At 44.2% G+C, this 22,826-nt stretch overlaps 2 protein-coding genes and 1 long non-coding RNA gene across 6 annotated transcripts in view; 2 read left to right on the top strand and 1 right to left on the bottom strand.

Annotated features, from left to right (window-relative positions):
- Positions 1 to 15,155, top strand: part of NRM (nurim) — a 77,455-nt gene extending 62,300 nt beyond the window's left edge. Inside the window, exon 5 of one of the 2 annotated variants that reach the window (XR_014154129.1) lies at positions 13,099 to 15,155. The gene's annotated coding sequence lies outside the window, so the exon portion shown is untranslated. Of the gene's footprint in view, positions 1 to 12,742; positions 13,055 to 13,098 lie in introns of those variants that run through there. The other variant, XR_014154130.1, reaches the window with a different exon arrangement.
- LOC309336743 (uncharacterized protein) overlaps positions 1 to 21,451 on the bottom strand; it is a 72,666-nt gene extending 51,215 nt beyond the window's left edge. The window contains exons 1-2 of one of the 3 annotated variants that reach the window (XM_081853002.1): positions 20,791 to 21,451; positions 18,304 to 18,466 (exon numbers count right to left, since the gene is read on the bottom strand). In XM_081853002.1, the coding sequence (XP_081709128.1) occupies positions 18,304 to 18,403 (100 nt within the window). In that variant the 5' untranslated portion in view covers positions 18,404 to 18,466; positions 20,791 to 21,451. Of the gene's footprint in view, positions 1 to 10,571; positions 11,378 to 13,072; positions 13,102 to 18,303; positions 18,467 to 20,790 lie in introns of those variants that run through there. The other 2 variants (XM_081852999.1, XM_081853001.1) reach the window with 2 other exon arrangements.
- LOC309337535 lies at positions 18,473 to 19,382 on the top strand. The gene is made up of 2 exons (XR_014154400.1): positions 18,473 to 18,992; positions 19,142 to 19,382. It is a non-coding gene; the product is annotated as an uncharacterized lncRNA (long non-coding RNA).
- Positions 21,452 to 22,826: the final 1,375 nt, after the last annotated feature.

The raw sequence follows: 22,826 nt of genomic DNA, 5'->3' as shown, positions 1-22,826 counted from the left end.
TGAGGGACTGGACCTCTTCATTGGAGCACCGCCATTCCTAGAAGACGGGTTCTTTGTCCCCTTGCTGGGATCATTAAAGTTTCTAACTGGTAAGAAGACTCCTTTTCCTTTGTTCTGCTTATCTACGACCAAGGGGGAAGGAAGGCAATTCCCTGAAGCCTGAAAGATGCTGATCCACAAGACAAGGGCAGCGCATCATTTTGGCAGTGATGTGTGGAGTCAAAACTCAACAGATTCATCACACGCCTTGAGCATTCAAGATTCACACTCTCCCCCTGGATAATCTAGCAACAACTTGCAACTTCTTTTGTACATCAAGTATATGTGACCTTCATTACTTTAATACACATATATGTGTATAAAAATTTAAATACAAAAACAAAAACATCACATGGGTTCTATGTATTTAAAATTGATTTCTGCCTTTATGAGTTTCTTGACGTAAATTAAATAGTGAACATTGAGTGCAACGTTGCATTCATTTATATGGTTTTTCACCTGTGTAAATTTGCTTAGGAATATTAAGGTCTCCACTACGACTGCAGCTCTTTCCACATTCAATACATTGAAATGGTTTCTCCCCTGTGTGAGTTCGTTGGTGTATTCTAAGGTGACCACTACGACTGCAGCTCTTTCCACATTCGAGACTATTAAACCGTTTCTCTCCCGTGTGAGTTCGTTGATGTATTCTAAGGTCTCCGACAATGGCTGCACTTTGGAGCCCTGCTTGCTCATGCTATCTGTGTGTGCATGTGTGTCTTTGGACCTAGAAGACAACATACACTAGTGGTAAAAATTGTGGAAACCTTGGAGAAGGTGTTTTTCTGGGGTTTGATGGCTCATAATACCCCCCCTTTTGGGAGTAATACCATAAAATTATATATCAACGGAAATACATAGTGGTACTTCAGGTTACAGACGCTTCAGGTTACAGACTCCGCTAACCCAGAAATAGTACCTCGGGTTAAGAACTTTGCTTCAGAATGAGAACAGAAATTGTGCTCTGGTGGCACGGCGGCAGCAGGAGGCCCCATTAGCTAAAGTGGTGCTTCAGGTTAAGAACAGACCACTGTAATTTAAAGTACCACTGTAATTTAAAGTAGAATGTAATACAACAACTTTTAGGAAGGATTGCAACATAAATAAGCAGGACATTTGTCAGTGTGTTATGTGATTGCAATCAAGTTGGTTGGGGATTTTTTTGTTCTTTCAGTTAGTGAACTTGTAAAATGTAATAAAATAAAATAAAATAAAATAAATGTCACAAAGAGTTGACTTTGTGATTGCGGGTGTCAGGGGTTCAGAAGGAGAGACACAGGAGGGGGAGCAAATGGAGAGTGAGGAGGAGGAGTCCGAGGGGGGTGCAGGCAGTGACAGTGGCCAGAGTCACTCCACAAGCCTCTCTAGCGAATCGGAGGACTCACAGAAGGGAGCGCCGATGGCCAGAGCAAGGGGGGTTCTAGGGGGGAAGCCCCAGGAGGAAGGGGCCAGCGGGGAGTCCCTGAGCAGCAGTTGGAAATCAGAACCAGCTTCCCCACCAGAGCGCAGTGGGGAGGGGGAGTCCCAGGAATCGGGACCAGTGTCCTCACCACCAGCGGGAGGAGAGGAGTCAGGTTTGGCCACGCCCACATCGGGAAGCGGGGAAACGGTCAGAAGGAAGGTTACCGGCTGGGCGCGCGCGCCAAGTTCAAACGTACAGGCGAGCGGCACAGCAGGGAGCCCGGGAAGGGAGCCAGGTCCTAAAGCCCGCCGGAAGGAAGGGCAAGACTCAGGGGGGTCAGCGTCAGAGGAGTCCAGGAAGGAGGAAACCCCAGAGGGCAGAAGGACCCAGCGAAGGAAAGAACAGCGTAGGAGGTGGAGCCGGGCTAGGATCTTAAACTGGTGCGGGAGGAGCAGTGAGTCAGAGGGGACTTAGCCGGTCTAGAGTCAAGACGTAGGGCGGCGCGCCCAGAGCTTTGAAATGGAAACTAAACTTCAATAAAGACTTTTGTACATTACATCCACCGGGCGTTGGTCCTCTGTGAGCTGGGACCTAGAGGCAGTCCTGACAGCGGGCTTCCGGGCTGGAGTAAGACAGAGCCCTAAGGGGGATTTCAGGCCACCGAGGAGAGGTTTAGGGGCTAAAAAAAGCCTCCCGCACAAAACTCTGCAGAAGAGTGGGGCTCCAACGGGGTCCAGCTGAGCCCCAGGTCTCCCGTCAAACCGGCTCCCGCAATTGCATCAGGGAGGAGAAGACGGTCGAGGTGGGCTGTCGGCTCCAACGCACACCTGAATATCCGAAGCCTAAAAGCCGCCCTCTGAAGTGACAGATCTTCTGTTATAAGGTAAAAGAAAAAGAAGCTTTTGGAGAGGAATTTAAAAATTTGGACTTAAATTCAATTTGAACTTCAAAGCGAGAAGTATTAAAAATGGAAGCCGTACTTCTGCTATGCAGAGAAACCTGCAGAGACGTTTTGTGAATAAGATGGAATGAGATGAATGCCCCCAAAAATCTAAATTACAGCCTCTGAGTGAAAGCAAATGTATTTTTAACCCTAAAATTTCTGCTTTGCTGAAAGAACAGGATACCACTTTAAACAGTCATGGCTTCCCCCAAAGAATTCTGGGAGCTGTAGTTTGTTAAGGTTGCTTGGAGCTGTTAGGTGTGTTTGCCATATTTTGAAGAGCAAAAAAGAGTCCTTATGAGACTCTCATTTTATATCTCTACCATATGTAGGCTATAGAAACTATAGAAGCTATATTGCCCGGGGGGTGGGGAAGAGAAGAGGCAATCAAGTCTTTAACCATGGCAACCCTTAAAACCCTTATTTCCCTCAGAGTTACAATTCACCAAGTTCTCTGTGACACGGAATAGATAGTGAAGCCACTCTACGTATTATCTCTCTGGGAGGGGAACAGGGAGTCTCCTCTCAGCAAACTACAGCTCTCAGAATGCTTTGGGGCAAGCCATGACTGACTGAAGGGGTACTAGAGTGATTTAAATGTGGTGTGGATGTGGCCCTCGAGGGAGAAGGCAAGCAATCAGAAGGTAAGTGGGAACACAATGGAGCCCACGGGGGCCATTTTGCTCAGCAGCCTCCAGTGCCATTGTGTTCCTCCCAGGGCAACACAGCACTCGTCCCCACTGCCTGCCTTCTGAGATGTGGGACCATTCCCAAAGGCAGCTTGTGACACAGCGCTGTAGGGCAAGGCTGTTTCAAGGGAAGGTGGGAAAATGCATTTCTGCCACATAGCAGCCTGGATAATTTGTAGAGTGGGCTGTGAGTTTTTTCCCTTTTTCTCTTCAGCGGTGTCTCCCAAATACATTTCTGTTCCAAGCAGTCAATCAGAATTCATTGCCCGTCCTCTTGCAGACAAGGCCTTGAGAAAGATTCTTGTCAAGATGGCGGTCTGGCAGTGGATCACCTGCCACTCAGACCCATCACATGTCTTGAGCATTCCAGATTCACACTCTCCCCCTGGATAATCTAGCAACAACTTGCAACTTCTTTTGTACATCAAGTATATGTGTGACCTTCATTACTTTAATACATATATATGTGTATACAAGTTTAAATACAAAAACAATACATGGGTTCCATGTATTTAAAATTGATTTCTGCCTTTATGAGTTTCTTGACGTAAATTAAATAGTGAACATTGAGTGCAACGTTGCATACATTTATATGGTTTTTCACCTGTGTGAATTTGCTTAGGAATATTAAGGTCTCCACTCCGTTAAGCTCTTTCCACATTCCCTACACCTGTGGTTTCCCCCCTGTGTGAGTTAGCTGATGTTTCCTAAGGCCTCCACTTTGACTGAAGCTCTTTCCACACTCCATACAATTAAATGGTTTCTCCGTGTGAGTTCGTTGATGTATTCTAAGGTCTCCACTACGACTGAAGCTGTTTCCACATTCCATGCATTTAAATGGTTTCTCCCCTGTGTGCGTTCGTTGATGTATTCTAAGGTTTCCACTTTGACTGAAGCTCTTTCCACATTCAATGCATTTAAATGGTTTCTCCCCTGTGTGAGTTAGTTGGTGTGTTCTAAGGTTTCCTCTTTGACTGAAGCTCTTTCCACATTCAAGACATTTAAATGGTTTATGCCCCGTGTGAGTTCGTTGATGTATTCTAAGTTTTCCACTTTGACTGAAGCTCTTCCCACATTCAATACATTGAAACGGTTTCTCCCCCGTGTGAGTACGTTGATGTATTCTAAGGGCTCCACTATGACTGAAGCTCGTTCCACATTCAATACATTTAAATAGTTTCTCCCCCATGTGAATTTGTTGATGTATTCTAAGTGTCCCACTTTGACTGAAGCTCTTTCCACATTCAATACATTTAAATGGTTTCTCCCCTGTGTGAGTTCGTTGGTGTATTCTAAGGTGACCACTACGACTGCAGCTCTTTCCACATTCGATACATTTAAACCGTTTCTCTCTCGTGTGAGTTTGTTGATGTATTCTAAGGTCTCCACTACGACTGAAACTCTTTCCACATTCAATACATTTAAATGGTTTCTCCCCTGTGTGAGTTTGTTGATGCATTCTAAGGTCTCCGTTTTGACCAAAGCTCTTTCCACATTCAATACATTTAAATGGTTTCTCCCCCGTGTGAGTTCGTTGATGTATTCTAAGTTTACCACTTTGAGTGAAGCTCTTTCCGCACTCCATGCATTCAAACGGTTTCTCCCCCGTGTTAATTTGTCGGTGTATCCTCATTTTTCCACAGTGACTAAAGCACATTCCCTGCATTTAAATGGCCTCTCTGTTCTTCCCACTGATTTCACAGACCTCTCCGTAGAATCCTGACCATCATCTTCCTCACCTGTTTGGGGCAGGGAGAGAATCCTGTTAGACTTTTAGGAAAGACAATAAACACATGTCAATCCCCATGTGTGCCTTCTCTTATTTTCACTCCCTCTCCATTTTCAACTGTCTCCATATTCCAAATTTTTAGGAACGCAGATGAGATAATGGCTAGAGAAACCCATGATCACTCCATTCACACTTCAGAAAGCACCATCATTTTATAGTAGAGATCTACGGTGGAACTGGCTTATAAGACACATCTCTGTCTTTTTCTTTTTCAAGTGAGGAAATGATAACAGGCTCCAATAGCAGTCTCTCCTATGAGTAAGAAGTACAGTGGTGCCTCGCAAGACGAAAAGAATCCGTTCCGCGAGTCTCTTCGTCTTGCGGTTTTTTCGACTTGCGAAGCAAGCCCATTAGTGGATTAGCGGATTAGCACTATTAGCGTATTAGCGGATCAGCTGATAAGCGTCTTAGCGGATCAGCTGATAAGCGTCTTAGCGGATCAGCTGTTAAGCGGCTTAGCCGTCTTGCGAAGCAAGCCCATAGGAAGTTCGTTTTGCGAAGCACCTCCAAAACGGAAAACCCTTTCGTCTAGCGGGTTTTCCGTCTTGCGAGGCATTCGTCTTGCGGGGCACCACTGTATAACTGAAGTGTTCTTATGCCACATTTAAGTGTAAAATTATTGCAATATATTAGAACCTAATAACAGCCTGCTGCATCAGGCAAAGACCCACCTAGTCCAGCATCCTGTTTTCACAGTGGCCAAGCAGATGCCTGTGGGAAACCAGCAAGCAAGATTTCAGCCCAAGAGCCCTCTGCCCTCCTGTGCTTTCCAGAAAATAGTATTAAGAAGCATTATCGCCTAGGACTATGAGGGCAGAGAACAGAAATCAGCTTAATCCCTTTTTTCAAGATATCCAAGTTGCTGGTCATCACGGTCTCTTGTTGGGTGGAAGTCCATAGATTAACTATGCTTCTGTTTATTCATCTTCTGCAGCCCATAAAGGCTCATAAATGTATTATGGCTTAAGCTTTTGTGAGCTACAGTCTGACATTGTGGAATCTTCACTAGGAAAGCTGGTGCCACTATAAACCCGTGAGTCTTTTTGTCGGGTTTTTGTACTTATTTTGAACTTAAGTCTTAATCTGCAAAGGACTGCTTTGAATACATGGGTTGCCCTTGAATGGAGAAGAAGCAAGCACCTTGCTTGCATCTGGACCCCTGGGAGAGGCGGTGGATCCAGGGATTGTGAATGAACAAGACCTCTGCCTTCCGTGCAGTGGGTTAAAAGTGGGAGAGAGAGCTCCCCCTCCTGTCCTTTTGGGAAATAGGAGCTTTTGCCGTGAGTAAACAACTTAGATTGCAAGTTCTCAAGAGAAGCACTTTGGAGCACTGCTTGCTCATGCTATCTGTGTGTGCATGTGTGTCTTTGGACCTAGAAGACAACATACACTAGTGGTCAAAATTGTGGAAACCTTGGAGAAGGTGTTTTTCTGGGTTTTGATGGATCATAATACCCCCCTTTTTGGGAGTAATACCATAAAATTATATATCAACGGAAAGATATAGTGGTACTTCAGGTTACAGACGCTTCAGGTTACAGACTCCGCTAACCCAGAAATAGTACCTCGGGTTAAGAACTTTGCTTCAGAATGAGAACAGAAATTGTGCTCTGGCGGTACGGCGGCAGCAGGAGGCCCCATTAGCTAAAGTGGTGCTTCAGGTTAAGAACAGTTTCAGGTTAAGAACAGACCACTGTAATTTAAAGTAGAATGTAATACAACAACTTTTAGGAAGGATTGCAACATAAATAAGCAGGACATTTGTCAGTGTGTTATGTGATTGCAATCAAGTTGGTTGGGGATTTTTTTGTTCTTTCAGTTAGTGAACTTGTAAAATGTAATAAAATAAAATAAATGTCACAAAGAGTTGACTTTGTGATTGCGGGCTTACGGGCTGGAGTAAGACAAAGCCCTAAGGGGGATTTCAGGCCACCGAGGAGAGGTTTAGGGGCTAAAAAAAGCCTCCCGCACAAAACTCTGCAGAAGAGTGGGGCTCCAACGGGGTCCAGCTGAGCCCCAGGTCTCCCATCAAACCGGCTCCCGCAATTGCATCAGGGAGGAGAAGACGGTCGAGGTGGGCTGTCGGCTCCAACGCACACCTGAATATCCGAAGCCTAAAAACTGCCCTCTGAAGTGACAGATCTTCTGTTATAAGGTAAAAGAAAAAGAAGCTTTTGGAGAGCAATTTAAAAATTTGAACTTAAATTCAATTTGAACTTCAAAGTGAGAAGTATTAAAAATGGAAGCCGTACTTCTGCTATTCAGGGGAGAACCCTGCAGAGACATTTTGTGAATAAGATGAAAGCCCCCAAAAATCTACATTACAGCCTCTGAGTGAAAGCAAATGTATTTTTAACCCTAAAATTCCTGCTTTGCTGGAAGAACAGGATTTGTAAATAGTTGCCTCTCAGTTTTGACAAGCTCTGTGATTTGAATATCCAACAACTTGGAATTTTTTGAGACATCCACCAAAGTCTGGCAGGATTAGACCCTGTGTAGCTGGAGGGGTGATAAAAAAGGAAAGTGGCCAACATATAGAGATTTGTTAATAGAAGAGGAGAAAGGTTTGAAATTTAAAAGTTATGAAAACTTGAAAGGTACTTTACAAAGTTGGTTGCATCACAGACAAATTAATGAGCAATTTAAAGAAGATAATAAAAGGGGGTTCAGCTATACTATCTCAAACTTTCAAAAGGAAATTGTGGAGGGAAATACCAAATTATTGAAGAGAGCATATAACATTTTGCTATATGGAGAGACTTTAGATGAGAAGGTAAAATCAGCCCAAATAAAATGGGCTCCGGATGTTGGGCTTAATATACAGTTGGAGGAATGGGAAAGTTTATGAAAACAAATGTAAAGTTTACAGATTGTATACCATTAAGAGAAAATTACAGTGGTACCTTGGGTTAAGTACTTACCGTATTTCCCCCTCTATAACACGCAGATTTTTTCTCCTAAAAAGGAAGGGGAAATGTCTGTGCATGTTATTGAGCGAATGTGTGGTCCCTGGAGCCAAATGGCGCGAGGGGAGGCAAAAAAAAATAAAAATCAGGCAAACATCAAATCGCGTGTCTCGGAGAAGGGAAACCTGCCTCAGGGTCTTACTGCCCACCCTCCTCTGTTTCCTTGCTGTTTTTGCTCAAACGGAACAAAGCGCAGGGAAAGCCCCTCCCCTCCAGGCAAGCAGAGGGGAAAGCAGAGTGTCCTCTCTGTGCTCTGGTGCTGCTGAAAACATGCAGGAGGGAGAGAGAGAGAGAGACAGCGCAAGCTGGCTGGCTTGGGTGGGTAGGTGAGGGAAAACTTTTGCCTTCCTTTCCCCCCTCCCGTTATACCCCTCTCCTGCATTCTTAGCCAGCTGCTTCTCTGCACACCCCTCTCCTGCTCCTTGGCCCTTCTGTGTTTTTCCTTCCCTCCCCACTTAAAATGTGGTTAAAAAGCATGGATCCACATGGATCCTCAGGATCTTTGCATTGGGTCACCCCAAATTCACCATCAGATCACATAGCATGTCCATGGCTAGAGCCTGCCCCCCCCCCCAAAATCACGCACCCACTGTTGCCTGGGGCTGCAATGGTGCAAAAACGTGGTTACAAAACATGGATCCACAGGGATTCTCAGGATTTTTGCATTGGGTCACCCCAAATTCACCATCAGATCACATGTCTGTGGCCACAGCATGAAGCACAAAAATGATACATCCACTGTTTCATTCAGAATGTTTTTTCCCTTGTTTTCCTCCTCTAAAAACGATGTGCGTGTTATGGTCAGGGGCATCTTATAGAGCGAAAAATACGGTAATTCATTCCAGCGGTCCATTCTTAATCTGAAACTGTTCTTAACCTGACGCACCACTTCAGCTAATGGGGCCTCCTGCTGCTGCTGCGCCGCCGGAGCACAATTTCTGTTCTCATCCTGAAGCAAAGTTCTTAACCTAAGGTACTATTTCTGGGTTAGCAGAGTCTGTATCCTGAAGCGTATGTAACCTGAGGTACCACTGTATTTGAAAATGATATATAGATGGTATATCACACTGGAAAAACTGCAAAAATGTATAAAACAGGATCCAAGATATGTTGGAGATGTAAAGAGAAAGGTGGTACTTTTTTCATGCAAGAAGGTTAAAGAATACTGGGAAATGATATATAATGAACTGAAAAAAATGATGAAGAAACCCTTTGTTTAAAAACCAGAATCTTTCCTGCTTCTAATTTTAGATCATGATACATAAGAGGGAAATTGGACATAGTTTATGTATGCGACAACAGCAACAATAATTTTATTAGCACAAGTATGGAAAACAGAAAACGCCAACAAAGGAAGCATGGCAAGCCAAGCTTATGGACTATGTGGAACTGGCTAAGCCGACAGAGAGAATACATGAGAGAGACAACATCGATTTCAAAAAAGAGTGGGAACCATTTATAAACTATAGAAAAAGACAGTATAAAGATATGGACTCTTTGGCAGGTTTTGACAACTATATAAGAAGTAAAATCAGCAGAGTATAGAATGTGTTTAATAAATCAATACGGAAATATGGGGGAAGCCAAAGAGGAGGGAGGGGAGAAATACGGATATAGAAATTGTTCAATTAAGATTTGTGGAAATTTGTTGTTATAATTTGAAAATTCAATAAAAATATTTTTTTTAAAAATGTGTTGTGTGATTGCTATCAAGTTGGTTGAGGTTTTTTTCATTTAGTGAGCTTGTAAAAAGTAATAAAATTAAATAAATGGCACAAAGAGATGACTGGTCACCTAGAAAGGGATGTAAAATAGTACTATCAAGTGAACAAGGCTACAGTTATGAAGATATTAGAAGAAAAATTGGCAGAAAATTAACCAAAGGGGGCATTTCTAAATTTTGGAAGAGGTATAAGGAGACGCAGTCACTACAAAATCAGACTGGGCTAAACCCATGTTAACTGGACAGGCCATAGATTGTTTAATGAGCCCAATGCCTGGGAGAAGAGGAATGCTTTTGCCTGGTGTCTAAAGAGAAGGAAGGAAGGACACTGAGGTTCACTTCTGAGGGTCTTCTGCCAGTTCCCTCCCTGCAAGAAGCGAGGTTACAGGGAACCAGGCAGAGGGCCTTCTCGGTGGTGGCGCCCTCCCTGTGGAAAGCCCTCCCTTCCAATTTCAAATAAATAAACAACTATCTGACTTTTAGAAGACATCTGGAGGCAGTCCTGTACTGGGAAGGTTTTAACGTTTGATCTTTTATTATGGTTTATCTAAGTTGTAAGCCACACTGGAAACCCAGCCAGAGGGGCAGGTATTATTATTACAGATAGGTAGCCGTCTTGGTCTGCCATAGTCAAAACAAAAAAAATTCCTTCCAGTAGCACCTTAAAGACCAACTAAGTTAGTTCTTGGTATGAGCTTTCGTGTGCATGCACACTTCTTCAGATACACAGGTATTATTATTATTATTATTATTATTAACCTGCCCATCAATGCCCAAGCCTCTTCCCTTCCCCGCCTCCTTCCAGGCAAATCCCTTTGCACCAGATCCGGGCAGGAAGAAGCTTCTCTCTTTCCACAAGGAGAACCCCCCCTCCCCCCCCCACACCTTCAAGGCCCCATTAAGAGAATCAGCTCCCTTTCCTCCCTTCTCTTTTCTCCCCGTCCCGGGGCTTCTCATCCTGGACCCCCCCCCCTTGCCAAAGCCCCTTCCCTCCTTCCCCGCAGCTGGCTTTGCACTCACCCGAAATCCTGACGCGGCAGCAGCTGCAGCGACCCTGGGCAGCGGGGGCGGGAATGGGAGCCCCCGCCTGGGAGGCAAGGAGGGACCCCGCTTAATTAGGACGAAGCAGCCCCCTTCCCTCCCTCCTTTGCAAGCCCCGATTTTATCTCCGCTGATGAAGCCGGAAGTCAGGTGACTCTGGCGAGGAAGGAGAAGTTTCTCCCCCCCCCCCCGCTACAGCCTCTTTCCTTTCCTTTGATAACTGGGGGAAGGAAAACCTTGCAGGACCAGCCAACGGGGAGACGAGGGAGGGAAGCTGGGCTTCCAGTAGAGGGAGCATCAGCTACCTTGGACCCCTTCCCTCCTGCAAGAACGTATTGTAATCAATAAACTCTTTACTGCCTCACCCGTTTGGTTCAGATTGTATTTCGAGGAGGGATCAAGGGTCTCATGACCCACTCTTACAATGTAGGAAGCAGCTTACAGCAAAAAAAGCCTAATGACTCTTCTGGGTAAATGAATAAATTATTTTAATAAATATCTAAATGGAGAGCATATTTTACATTCTCATGTTCATGCAAACATGGTTCCACTCCAACCTCACTTAGTCCCCACTTCCACCTCAGCAAAGTGTTCTTTATACAGAAATCTCCTGAAAAGAAGTCTCTCTATTTACATTATAGGGAGGGACCACTCTCTGTCTGGCTTATTGCACCTTCATAACACCCGTGTCCTGTATTCTCCTCGCAGACACACAGAAACAGGGAACAGTGACATGCAGCAGCAGCAAGACAGACGCCCTGTCAAAGAATACCTCCCATTCGACCACTCCCATGAATCTTGGGGGGGGGGGGACCATGTACCTTAGATGCCTGCCAAATGTAATATTCTTCACAGGAAGCAATATTCTTCACAGGAAATACTGAAAAAAGTGGAAGGCAGTTTTAATTTGTAAGGGGAGAAGGCACATTCTTTGCTTTGCTTTCAATTGTGACAAACAAAGTGATAAATTTAAAAAGCAACCCCTATTTTCAGTGCTTTCTTTTTAAAGCAAATATGGTGCCGGTAATCACCACGAAATTGTTACAGTAAGTGTAATACTTTGAACAGTTTGGAGAAAAGAGGTTCCGGTACTGCGTAACCTTGAGTACCCCTGGAAAAAAGACCCCCTTTTCTTTTTTTCGAAAAAAAAACACCATAATTGCATGGGGGGGTTGGGGGGGGACGATCAACACTGCCAGTAGTACCTGTATGCAACCATATACACAAGAACTCTGTAGCAATGAATCCACTAGCAAATGGGAGGGGGGTGATGGGTGATAAACAAATCTAAACAGCATCTCGAGTGCTGAGATCCCATCAAAGGAAGGGAAATGTGCACAAGCTGCGATAACATCTCTCTAAACGTCTTTATTTTTTCATACTATATCCATAGTTCCCTCAACCATTCCTTAACTCCAACTCCCATTAGCCCCTACTGGGGTGGCCAATGGCCAGGAATGACAGAAGTCATAGCCTAGCATAGTTCAGTGGGATGTGGGCAGGCCTTAGGTTTGCATGCTCATGCGCAACTCTCAGTTTGGAAGCTTCCACTGTTTTTCAGACCAAGGGCCAGATTCCCTCCCAGATCGCCTTCCAGGGGCCACATGCCAGGGCTGGGCAGGGTGAGAGAGGCAAAGGTGGGTCAAACAAGGAGCGCAACTTTTGCCTTTCTAGAGGAAGTTATATCTGATACACACACAACTATCTGCCTTCTACCAAAGAGGGAGGAGGCATTGTCAAGAGTTGAAACGTACATCCCGGCTGGCTAAGGGGCAAAGCAGAGCCATGGATTCAGAGCAGTGAATTCAGAGGACCACAGACCACATGTGCATTTGGCCCCCCGGGTCTGAAGTTCTCCACCCTTGGCACATTAACATCATGTGCAAACCAGGTAAGTGGAAAGAGTGCCGTTTCAACCCAAGTGTGGTGTATATTTTATACAGGAATCAGTTGCGGCAGCAGACATGCAGCCGCACACCTCTAGACCTGGCTTGGCATCAGAGATGAGGTTGGCAACCAAGATTTAGAAAGCTGAGGCATCTCTGTCCTTCAAGGGCACTATACCACTTTAAACAGTCATGGCTTCCCCCAAAGAATTCTGGGAGCTGTAGTTCGTTAAGGTTGCTTTAATTTGTGGAATGGGCTGTGAGGTTTTTTTGCTTTTTGCAAATATACCTCTTCAGCACAGTGTCTTCCAAATACATTTCTGTTCCAAGCAAGCCATCAGAATTCATTGCCCATCCTCTTGCTTCTGTCGCGTTAATTCAAAGCATTCTTAATTCCAAGGCCTACTTGGGCTGAAGAAGACAAGGCCTTGAGAAAGGTTCTGGTCAAGATGGCCGTCCAGCATTGGACCACCTGCCTCTCAAACCCAAATATATCTCCATACTTTGGTTGCCTTTAAACTCGCCTCCGCCCATCTGAATGAATGTCAAAAAATATGATTTATATGAGCTTTGAATCAAATACCGTACATTTACAGGCAAAAGCGGGCTGTGGGGGGCAGGGGTTGATTCTAGGATTATGTCTCCAGGCTCTACCTAGCAATGGTTGATCTTTGCCTTCATTTGTAACTCAATGCCTTGAACAACCACTAGCATTTATTTTTAAATACTGATAATGCTTTTATTGTAACTTTTTTTCCTGTACCCCCTTGCTAACAAAGTATTTTTATACACATGAAAAGCAAATCTTGAATTGAGAAGATAATGGTTTGTAAAGTAAAAAAAAGGTGTGTGGTTTTTTTTAGAAAAATTATGTTTGTATCTGTTCTGAAATTTGGTTTTAATGTAAAGTGTTTCAATATATTTGGGTTTGTTTATAAAGCAGAAGTGACCAGCTGCTCCCAGAAGCTAAAAATGAGTTCTGTATCAACAAAGGTTTTACCTAAAATTATTCATGATGACAAGTTGTAAGAAACATGAGATTTTAAACCCCTGAGCTTTTGAAATACAACTCCCATCAACCTTGGCCGTACGGGCTGAGGCTTATAAGAGTCGTTGCCCAACATGTGAGCAACCCCATGTTGGATATCCCTGCTCTATACTTTATTGTTATTTATTTCATTTCTATACTGCTTTATATTTTTAAGAAAAACCTCAAAGCGGTTTACAGCATATTAAATCAATAAAACATAAATAAAACAATTTGAAAAGAGTGAAATACAGTGGTGCCTTGGGTTAAGAACTTAATTGGTTCTGGAGGTCCATTCTTAACCTGAAACTGTTTTTAACTTGAGGTACCACTTTAGCTAATGGGGCCTTCCGCTGCCGCCGTGCAATTTCCGTTCTCATCCTGAGGTAAAGTTCTCAACCCGAGGTACTACCTCCAGGTTAGTGGAGTTTGTAACCTGAAGTGTTTGTCACCCGAGGTGTTTTTATCCCAACTTACTACTGTATAGAGTATACATTCAAAGCAACATAACAGAAAACTAAAATATTACCTTAAAAGATTTCAAAGTAAAACATTACAAAGGAGGTCAACTACAGAATACAAATTTAACATAGTAGGGCTGGGTGACTCTGGGTCCCGCCCCCAAGACCAGGTGGGAAAGGCCTTGCAGGGAGTGGCCTTCACGCCTCTCAGCCGGGCGATGTTCCTCCGGCCTCATGAGGATCCTCTCTAATGGGACCCAAGTGTGTTTAGGCTTGCAATTAACTTAATCTTCCCTAGATCTGCTTTTAGCAGAAGCATGTGCCACTTCCACTGCCCATCTTTAAAGTCAGAGTAGCAATCTGGGGACACGTTTTTTTTTAAAAAGAGAAAAGAAGTTATTTTTAAAATGCTATTTTTAAAGAAAAATGAAGAAGTAATCTCTTCTGTGGTCTCCTCTGTCGTGCAGCCTTCCTCTGGGCCCTGGCCTGCTTTCTTGGAGTGGAGTAGGCTCAGGTCGGGCCTGGGTTCGGTCACGTGTCCTTGCCCTCCCAGTGCTCTCCTCCCTCTGCTCCTCAGCGGCAGCAGTGGCATGGCAAGGTCGGGGATCCCCTCTTTTTTCTCCTTCCTCTTTCTCTTCCTTCTCCTTCTTCTCCCTGCCTTGTCTCCAGGGTTTTCCTGGCCCCGGAGCGCTGCTGGGCAGTTGGCCAGATGCTCTCGCTCCTGGCTCGATTTGGGTCGTGGGGGGGTGTCGGTGGTTTCCCCAGTTCCTCCTCAGCAGTGGAAGCGTCAGCGACAGTCTCAGCACCCTGGAGCCAGCCTGGTAGCACAGTTGACTCTGGCTGGCTTCAGGAGCTGCTGCTGCCATGGTGCCCGCCATTTTGCCTCGCCAGAAGTCTCCATATGATGTGTCTTGTGCCGATGAAACAATCATGCAACATTCATTCCCTACTAATAAATGTACGACACTTAAAATATAAACCCAGGGACATTAAATGATATCCAGGGACATTCCAGGGGCGGATTTTGTCCGGGGACAGATTTGTAAATCCGGGGACTTTCTCCGGGAAATGGGGACGTCTGGTAACCATAGTTCAAGGTTGCAATTAACTTAATCTTCCCTACCCCAGATCTGCTTTTAGCAGAAGCATGTGCCACTTCCAATGCCTAACTTCAAAGTCAGAGTAGCAACCACATGTATCCTATAAGCACGCTTGGCTCTTTCTGTTTGGCATTGCTAAGGCTCTCCTCCCCCCGCCTCCTCTCATGAAACAACAGCCTCCTTTTAAGCACCCCGACAGGTATTTACATTCCCCCCACCATTGCTCTCATGGCACATGTGTGATACAGGCACTTCACTCTAATGCCTCCTGAAGCATCTTACGCTCTGAGACAAAGGGGCGCTCTCCTGCTAAAAGCACACACGCTGATTACAGGCGTGTACTCAGGAGAAACAAGAACCAGCCTTGCGCAGAAAAAGAAGCATCCCTTGTAATTCTCTACCCTTATTCCCCCCCACCCCTGGCCTAGACCCAGGCCCACACTTTCTCCCCTAAACCAAAATCTAACCACAATCTCCAGGGATGGTGCTGAGGAGAGCTGCACTGAGGCACAATGGTGGGAGACCAATCCCCCTGAATCTACAGCAGGACTGTATAGATTTGGAACAGTGGTTTGCAGAGGAACATAGTTCAGAAGGCAGAAGCCGGGAAACACTGGATGGGGAACAGCTTGAAGAAAAAACACTAGGGGAGAGAGAGGTAACTGATTCACTGTCTCTGTAAAGCATCCCTCCGCTTTCCCCAAGGTCAGAGAGAGCTGCAAAAGTGGCAGGACAGAAAGCACAGAGGGTGCAAGCCCAGGTTACAAGATGCAGAAGTGACATGGGTGACTAGGGATGTGAGGGGGTGGACTTCTTCATTGGGAGCACCGCCATTTGTGTGAAGACGGGTTCTTTGTTCTCTTGCTGGAATCATTAAAGTTTCTAACAGGTAAGAAGAATCCTTTTCCTTTGTTCTGCTTATCTACGGCCAAGGGGGAAGGAAGCCAGTTCCCTGAAGCCTGACAGATGCTGATCCACAAGACAAGGGCAGCCCATCATTTTGGCAGTGAAGGGCAGAGGTCAAAACTCAACCGATTCATCAAACACCTTGAGCATTCCAGATTCACACTCTCCCCCTGTTTATCTAGCAACAACTTGCAACTTCTTTTGTACATATAGTATATGTGACCTTCATTACGTTAATACATATATATGTGTGTGTGTACAAATTTAAATACAAACACCAGAACATCACACGGGTTCCATGCATTTAAAATTGATTTCCGCCTTTATGAGTTTCTTGATGTGAAGTAAAGAGTGCACCTTGAGTGGAGCACGGCATACATTTATGGCTTTTCACCTGTGTGAATTCTCTCATGAATATTAAGGTCTCCACAAAGTCTGAAGCTCTTTCCACATTCCATACATTTAAATGGTTTCTGCCCTGTATGAGTTTGTTGATGTTTTCTAAGTGTTCCACTGTCACTGAAGTTCTTTCCACATTCAATGCATTTAAATGGTTTCTCCCCCGTGTGAGTTTGTTGATGTTTTCTAAGGTTTCTGCTTTCATTGAAGCCCTTTCCACATTCAATACATTCAAATGGTTTCTCCCCGGTGTTAGTTCGTTGATGTATTCTAAGGTTTCTATTTTCACTGAAGCTCTTTCCACATTCAATACATTTAAATGGTTTCTCGCCTGTGTGAGTTCGTTGATGTCTCCTAAGTGCTCCATTCTGACTGAAGCTCTTTCCACATTCAATGCATTTAAATGGCTTCTCCCCCGTGTGAGTTCGTTGATGTATTCTAAGGTTTCTACTTTCACTGAAGCTCTTTCCACATTCAATACATTTAAACTGTTTCTACCTCATTTGATTTTGTTGATGTATTCCAAGTGTTTGACTACAACTGTAGCTCTTTCCACACTCCATGTATTCAAATGGTTTCTCTCCTGTGTGAGTTTGTTGGTGTATCCTCATTCTTCCACAGTGACTAAAGCACATTCCACATTCCCTGCATTTAAATTGTTTCTTTGTTCTCCCCAATGAATTCACAGATGGCTCCATAGAATTCTGACCGTCCTCTTCCTCACCTATTTGGGAGTTGGGGGGGGGGAGAGAATACTGTTAGACATTTAAGACAGACAAGAAAGAAACTGAACACACGTCAATTCCCATGTGCACTTTCTCTTATTTTCACGTGCTCTCCATTCTCCACTGTCCTCTCTATGTTCCATTTTTTTAGGAATGCAGATGGGACAATGGCAATAGAAACCCATGATCACTCCATTCACACATAAGAGAGCAGCATCATTTTATAGTAAAGATCTACGGTGGAACTGGCTTATAAGACACATCTCTGTCCTTTTATTTTTCAAGTGAGGAAATGATCTCAGGCTCCAATAGAAGTCTCTCCTATGAGTAAGAAGTAAAACTGAAGTGCTCTTATGCCACATGTAACTGTAAAAATATTGCAATATATTAGAACCTAAGCAGATCCTTCTGCATTGGGTAAAGGCCCACCTAGTCCAGCACCCTGTTTTCACAGTAGCCAAGCAGATGCCTGTAGGAAACCAGCAAGCAAGATTTCAGCCCAAGATCCCTCTGCCCTCCTGTGCTTTCCAGAAACTAGTATTAAGAAGTATTATTGCCTAGGACCACGAGGGCAGAGCACAGGCATCAGTCTAATCCCTTTTTTCAAGATATCCAACTTGCTGGCTGTCACTGTTTCCAGTAGGATAGAAGTCCATAGATTAACTATGCTTCTGTTTATTCATCTTTTGGAGTCCTTAAAGGCTCATAAATGTATAATGGTCTAAGCTTTTGTCGGCTGCAGTCTGACAAAGGGGACACTTGGTTAGGAAAGATGGTGCCACTATAAACCCATGAGTCTCTTTGTTGGTTTTGTGCACTTAATTTGAAATTTGTACCAAGGTTGTACCACTGTATCTCCATGTAAGCTTATGGAGGGACAGAATTACAGGCGCTCTATAAATTATTATCCCACTCACCCATTCTCACACATAACCCCTGACTGTAAGACTGGCAAGTTTACACAATTTGCTTATAATACTGGCCACCCTTGGTCTTCATATGCCCAATCCTATGTGCAGAGCCTCCAGCCAAAAACAAAGAGCTGCTTTGAAAAAAGCCTCACCCCTTCCTTCCTTCCTTCCTTCCTTCCTTCCTTCCTTCCTTCCTTCCTTCCCCTTCCTGCCTTTGGTCTCCTCTCCATCTTTTCCTCTTTCTCCCTCCACCATCCAGCCATCCATGTCCCCATCTCCTCTCCCCTGGAACTCACCAGATTTCTCTGAGGGTCCCGGGAGGGGATGATCAGAGGTTGTAGGGAGGGATGCAGGAGACAGCTTGAGCAGGTCAGCTGCCCATCTTCGTCCGACCATCCTGACCAGGTTTGGACGTTCAACTTCTTGAGGAGCACAGAAGCCAAAGCAAGTTGTAGTTTCCTGGGAGGAAGGACAAAGTCAAGGGAGTCTCAGAGCTCCTGCAGGGATTCTGCCCAAGACATTCTGCTGCCCCTGTAGAAGCCCCTATTGGGCACCCGCTTCCCAAGAGCCTCCACCCATTTTCAAACACCTTTGGCAATTCCTTCCGTCTGCCTGTCCCTTCTCCCTTACCAAGGCTGGCATGGTATGGGCAGTAGTGGCCTTGTGGCAGTTGCCCAAAGGGCCACAATAAATGTGATAATGTGTACCCCTTTAAATCCTTGAGTGTGCTTCTAACACAGAAGTTATGGTAGTTTGTGCTTTATGAAACTGATTATTTTGCAACTTGCCGCCCCTCAATAGGGGCAAAAATACAGCTAATAGGAGAATCACAAAGATACAGCTGAAAGGTAGAACATGAGTTGCTATATGATGCAAATGGCTGCATGTAACACAGGTTCCGAACATGCACACCAACACAACATAACAGAACGTGATAGGCATCAGAACATATTCAGCAGAAATTGCCAGTGCTTGTTGTGCATGTGTATTATAATAAAATGAGGTAATGATGAATATGAGGAACGTGGAACTCCAAAGGGACTTTTTCAAGGGGGGGGTACATAACAAAAATTTAAATTCTTTTGGCAACAATAAACATTAAAACAAGGAACTGCTGAGCATAAACAGAAACAGGAGCATGTGCAGAAGTGCTTGCGGAAAGGGGGCAGGGCCTTCAAAGGTCTCATAATTGACCCAAAACAACACAGAGGTCTATCTGTCAATTGCAGTCCACCACTTGGACATCCCTGATGTAAATGATTGGTGGAAACTGAAATTCTTAAATATCACTGCCTGGAACACCAGACAGCGTTGCAGTTTTGTGAAACGATCCAGCTGTAACCTATTGCTTTGCAATAAACACAACTCATATCTCCTCTCGTTTCTAGGTTTATTGGCGTATACTCGGGAGATAAGCCATTTTCTCGCTTACGACAGCCTGAGAGTAAATCCCGTGGAACATACGGACTGCTCTGAATACATGGGTGGCCCTTGCATGGAGAAGGAAGCCCCTTCCTTGCATCTTGGCCCCCTGGGAGACACGGTGGATCCACCCACTGCTTCCTCTGCCCTCACTGCCTCCTCCTCTGTCCTCCTGCCCTGCAAACACCCTCTGCTCAGGAGAGAAGGGCAGAAAGAGCCTTCAAACCCATCTGTTTCCTCCTCCTCCGCTGCCTTTTCTTGCAGCAGCCCAGTGAGAGGGGAAGGAGCCCCAGCGCCTGGTTCACTTCAGATACACACAAGGTTTACTGATGTTGTGAATGAACAAGACCTCTGCATTCCATGCGGTGAGAGTGGATGCGTTAAAAGTGGGGGAGAGACCTCCCCCTCCTGTCCTTTTGGGAAATGAGTAAACAACTGAAATATACTCAGAGTCGCAAAGTGATTTCATGCTCTTTATTCAGCTCATAGTGGTGAGGAGGAATGAATGAAAGTCCCCTCAAGGTATCTGCTTTATATACGTTATTTACACAATGGGCTGCACATGATTGGTGAATTCCGGAATTCTACTGTAAGCCAATCAGGTTGTGGATTCACTTCTATCTGGAGCATGATTGGGTAGTTCCTGCCAACCAATCATACTGCTGCATTGTTCTAGGACCAATCAGACTGTTGCATTCTGAATCCTATTGTTCTAGGACCAATCAGACTGCTGCCTTTTGGATCCTATTGTTCTAGGACCAATCAGACTGCTACAGTTTGGATCCTATTCAACTCAGTACATAACACAACTTAGATGGCAAATTCTCAAGAGAAGCACTTCGGAGCACTGCTTGCTTGCTCACGCTATGTGTGTTTGCACCTCAAGGACAACATACATATTTACACCACGTGATTTCTTAAACAGGGCATTTCTTTAAAATCGAAGGCAATTTCTACAAAAGACTTCAATGTTTGGTTGCTTTGGGTGTTTTTTATTTTGTTGGAAGCCGCTCAGAGTGGCTGGGGAAACCCAGACAATGGGCAGGGTATTATTATTATTATTATTATTATTATTATTATTATTATTATTATTTTATTGCGAGCCTTGCCAGCAGTACTCAAATCTCACCACTTTCCCGCCTCCTTCCCTGCAACTCCCTTTGCACCAGATCCGGACAGGAGGAAGCTTCTTTCTTTCCACAGTGGAAACACCCCCCCCCTCCACCTTCAAGGCCCCATTAAGAGAAACAGCTCCCTTTCCTCCCTTCTCTTCTTCTCCCCGTCCCGGGGCTTCTCATCCTGGACCCCCCACCCCTTGCCAAGCCCCTTCCCTCCTTCCCCGCAGCTGGCTTTGCACTCACCCGAAATCCTGGCAGCAGCAGCGACCCTGGGCAGCCGGGCAGGAATGGGAGCCCCCTCCTGGGAGGCAGGATATCTCCAGGGGATAATTGTAAGGGGAAAGCCTGGGCTTCCAGTACAGGGAACAGATGCTCCTTGCTTTAAGGGTTAAAGCCAGAGAGTGCACGCTGCTAGAGGGGAGGGTGCTGCTGCTTGATACTGGCTTGGGAAAGGGGGCTCGGCTTAAGCAGAGCCCCCTTTCCTTGCTAGGCCGTATTGCTGCTATAAAAATGAATGTATTGCCAAGAATATTGTTTTTGTTTCAATCATTGCAAATTTTGGACAAAATGGACTGTTTCAAGAAGTGGCAGAGAGATATTTCCAGATTTGTCTGGCAGGGCAAGAAGCCCAGAATAAAATTTAAAATACTAACTGATGTAAAAGAAAGAGGTGGATTTGCCCTGCCAGACCTTAAACTTTATTATGAATCAGCAGCATTTTGCTGGCTGAAAGAATGACTGCTTCTTGAGACCACAGACATTTTGGAATTAGAAGGTTTCAATAATGTATTTGGGTGGCATGCATATTTGTGGTATGACAAGGTCAAAGCACATAAAGCATTTAAAAACCATATTGTCAGGAAAGCATTGTTCATTGTCTGGATAAGATATAAAGATTTGCTTGAAAATATTTTTGTTTTAAATATTTTATTAAGATTTTCCATAAAAATACATAAGTAATTCACAATACAACATATGTCATAACATATTTTCACAACTTATTTGGACTTCCTCACGTCTCCTGCTCCTATTTTCATCATTAAAAGTTTTTATCAGCAATTTGTCGCCTTGTTTGCGTTTTTGTGTCCCACAAATTTAGTTTATAATCTGATAAGTCTCCAAAAGATTTTTACTTTCTCAATCTCACTTATCTTCCTAATTCTATCTAATTTAATGGTGCTCAATTATTTCTGATTTAGCAACCTACTTAACATTCAACCAAATTACAATACTTTTGTAAATACAACTTGAATTTCTTCCAGTCTTCTTCCGTCCTCTCCTCTCCCAGGTCTCGGATTCTGCCAGTCATCTTGGCCAGTTCCATATAGTCTATCAGTTGCATTTGCCATTCTTCCAGTGTGGGTAGATCTTGGGTTTTCCAATGCTTCGCGAGAAGGATCCTTGCTGCTGTTGTTGCGTACGTAAAAAATGTTCGATCCTTCTTTACCACCCCTTGGCCGACAATACCCAGAAGGAAGGCCTCTGGTTTCTTAGTGAAGGTATACTTAAATACCTTTTTCAGTTCATTATATATCATTTCCCAGAAAGCCTTCACTTTAGGGCATGTCCACCAGAGGTGAAAGAATGTTCCTTCACTTTCTTTACATTTCCAACATTTATTATCAGACAGGTGGTATATTTTTGCAAGTTTGACTGGGGTCATGTACCATCTATAAATCATTTTCATTATATTTTCTTTCAAAGCATTACATGCAGTAAAGTTCAGCCCGGTAGTCCATAACCTTTCCCAGTCCTCAAACATGATGTTATGCCCAATGTCCTGCGCCCACCTTATCATAGCTGATTTGACCGTTTCATCTTGAGTATTCCATTTTAGCAACAAGTTATACATTCTAGAAAGTACCTTAGTCTTTGGTTCTAACAGTTCTGTTTCCAATTTCAATTTCTCCACCTGGAACCCTAGCTTCTTGTCATTTTTAAAAACTTCTTTAATCTGAGCGTAATGTAACCAGTCTCGCACTTTATCCTTCATTTTCTCCAAACTCTGCAGTTTCCAATTGTCTCCATCTTTTTCTAATATTTCCCAATATTTTGGCCAGTAGGCCTCCATATTGGGTCTTTTTCGGGCCTTAGCTTCCATAGGTGAGAGCCACCTTGGAGTTTTGTTTTCCAATAAGTCTTTATATTTTGTCCAGACATTAAACACTGCTTTTCAGACAATATGGTTCTTAAAGGCCTTATTGATCTTAACCTTGTCACACCATAAGTATGCATGCCATCCAAACGCATTGTTAAAACCTTCCAAATCCAATACATCA

Source organism: Podarcis erhardii (assembly GCF_964252035.2).
Source record: "Podarcis erhardii genome assembly, chromosome: 2".
In the NCBI taxonomy this organism is placed as follows: Eukaryota; Metazoa; Chordata; class Lepidosauria; order Squamata; family Lacertidae; genus Podarcis; species Podarcis erhardii.
Note: the sequence above shows the minus strand (reverse complement) of the source record. Positions and strands in the feature narration are given on the sequence as shown.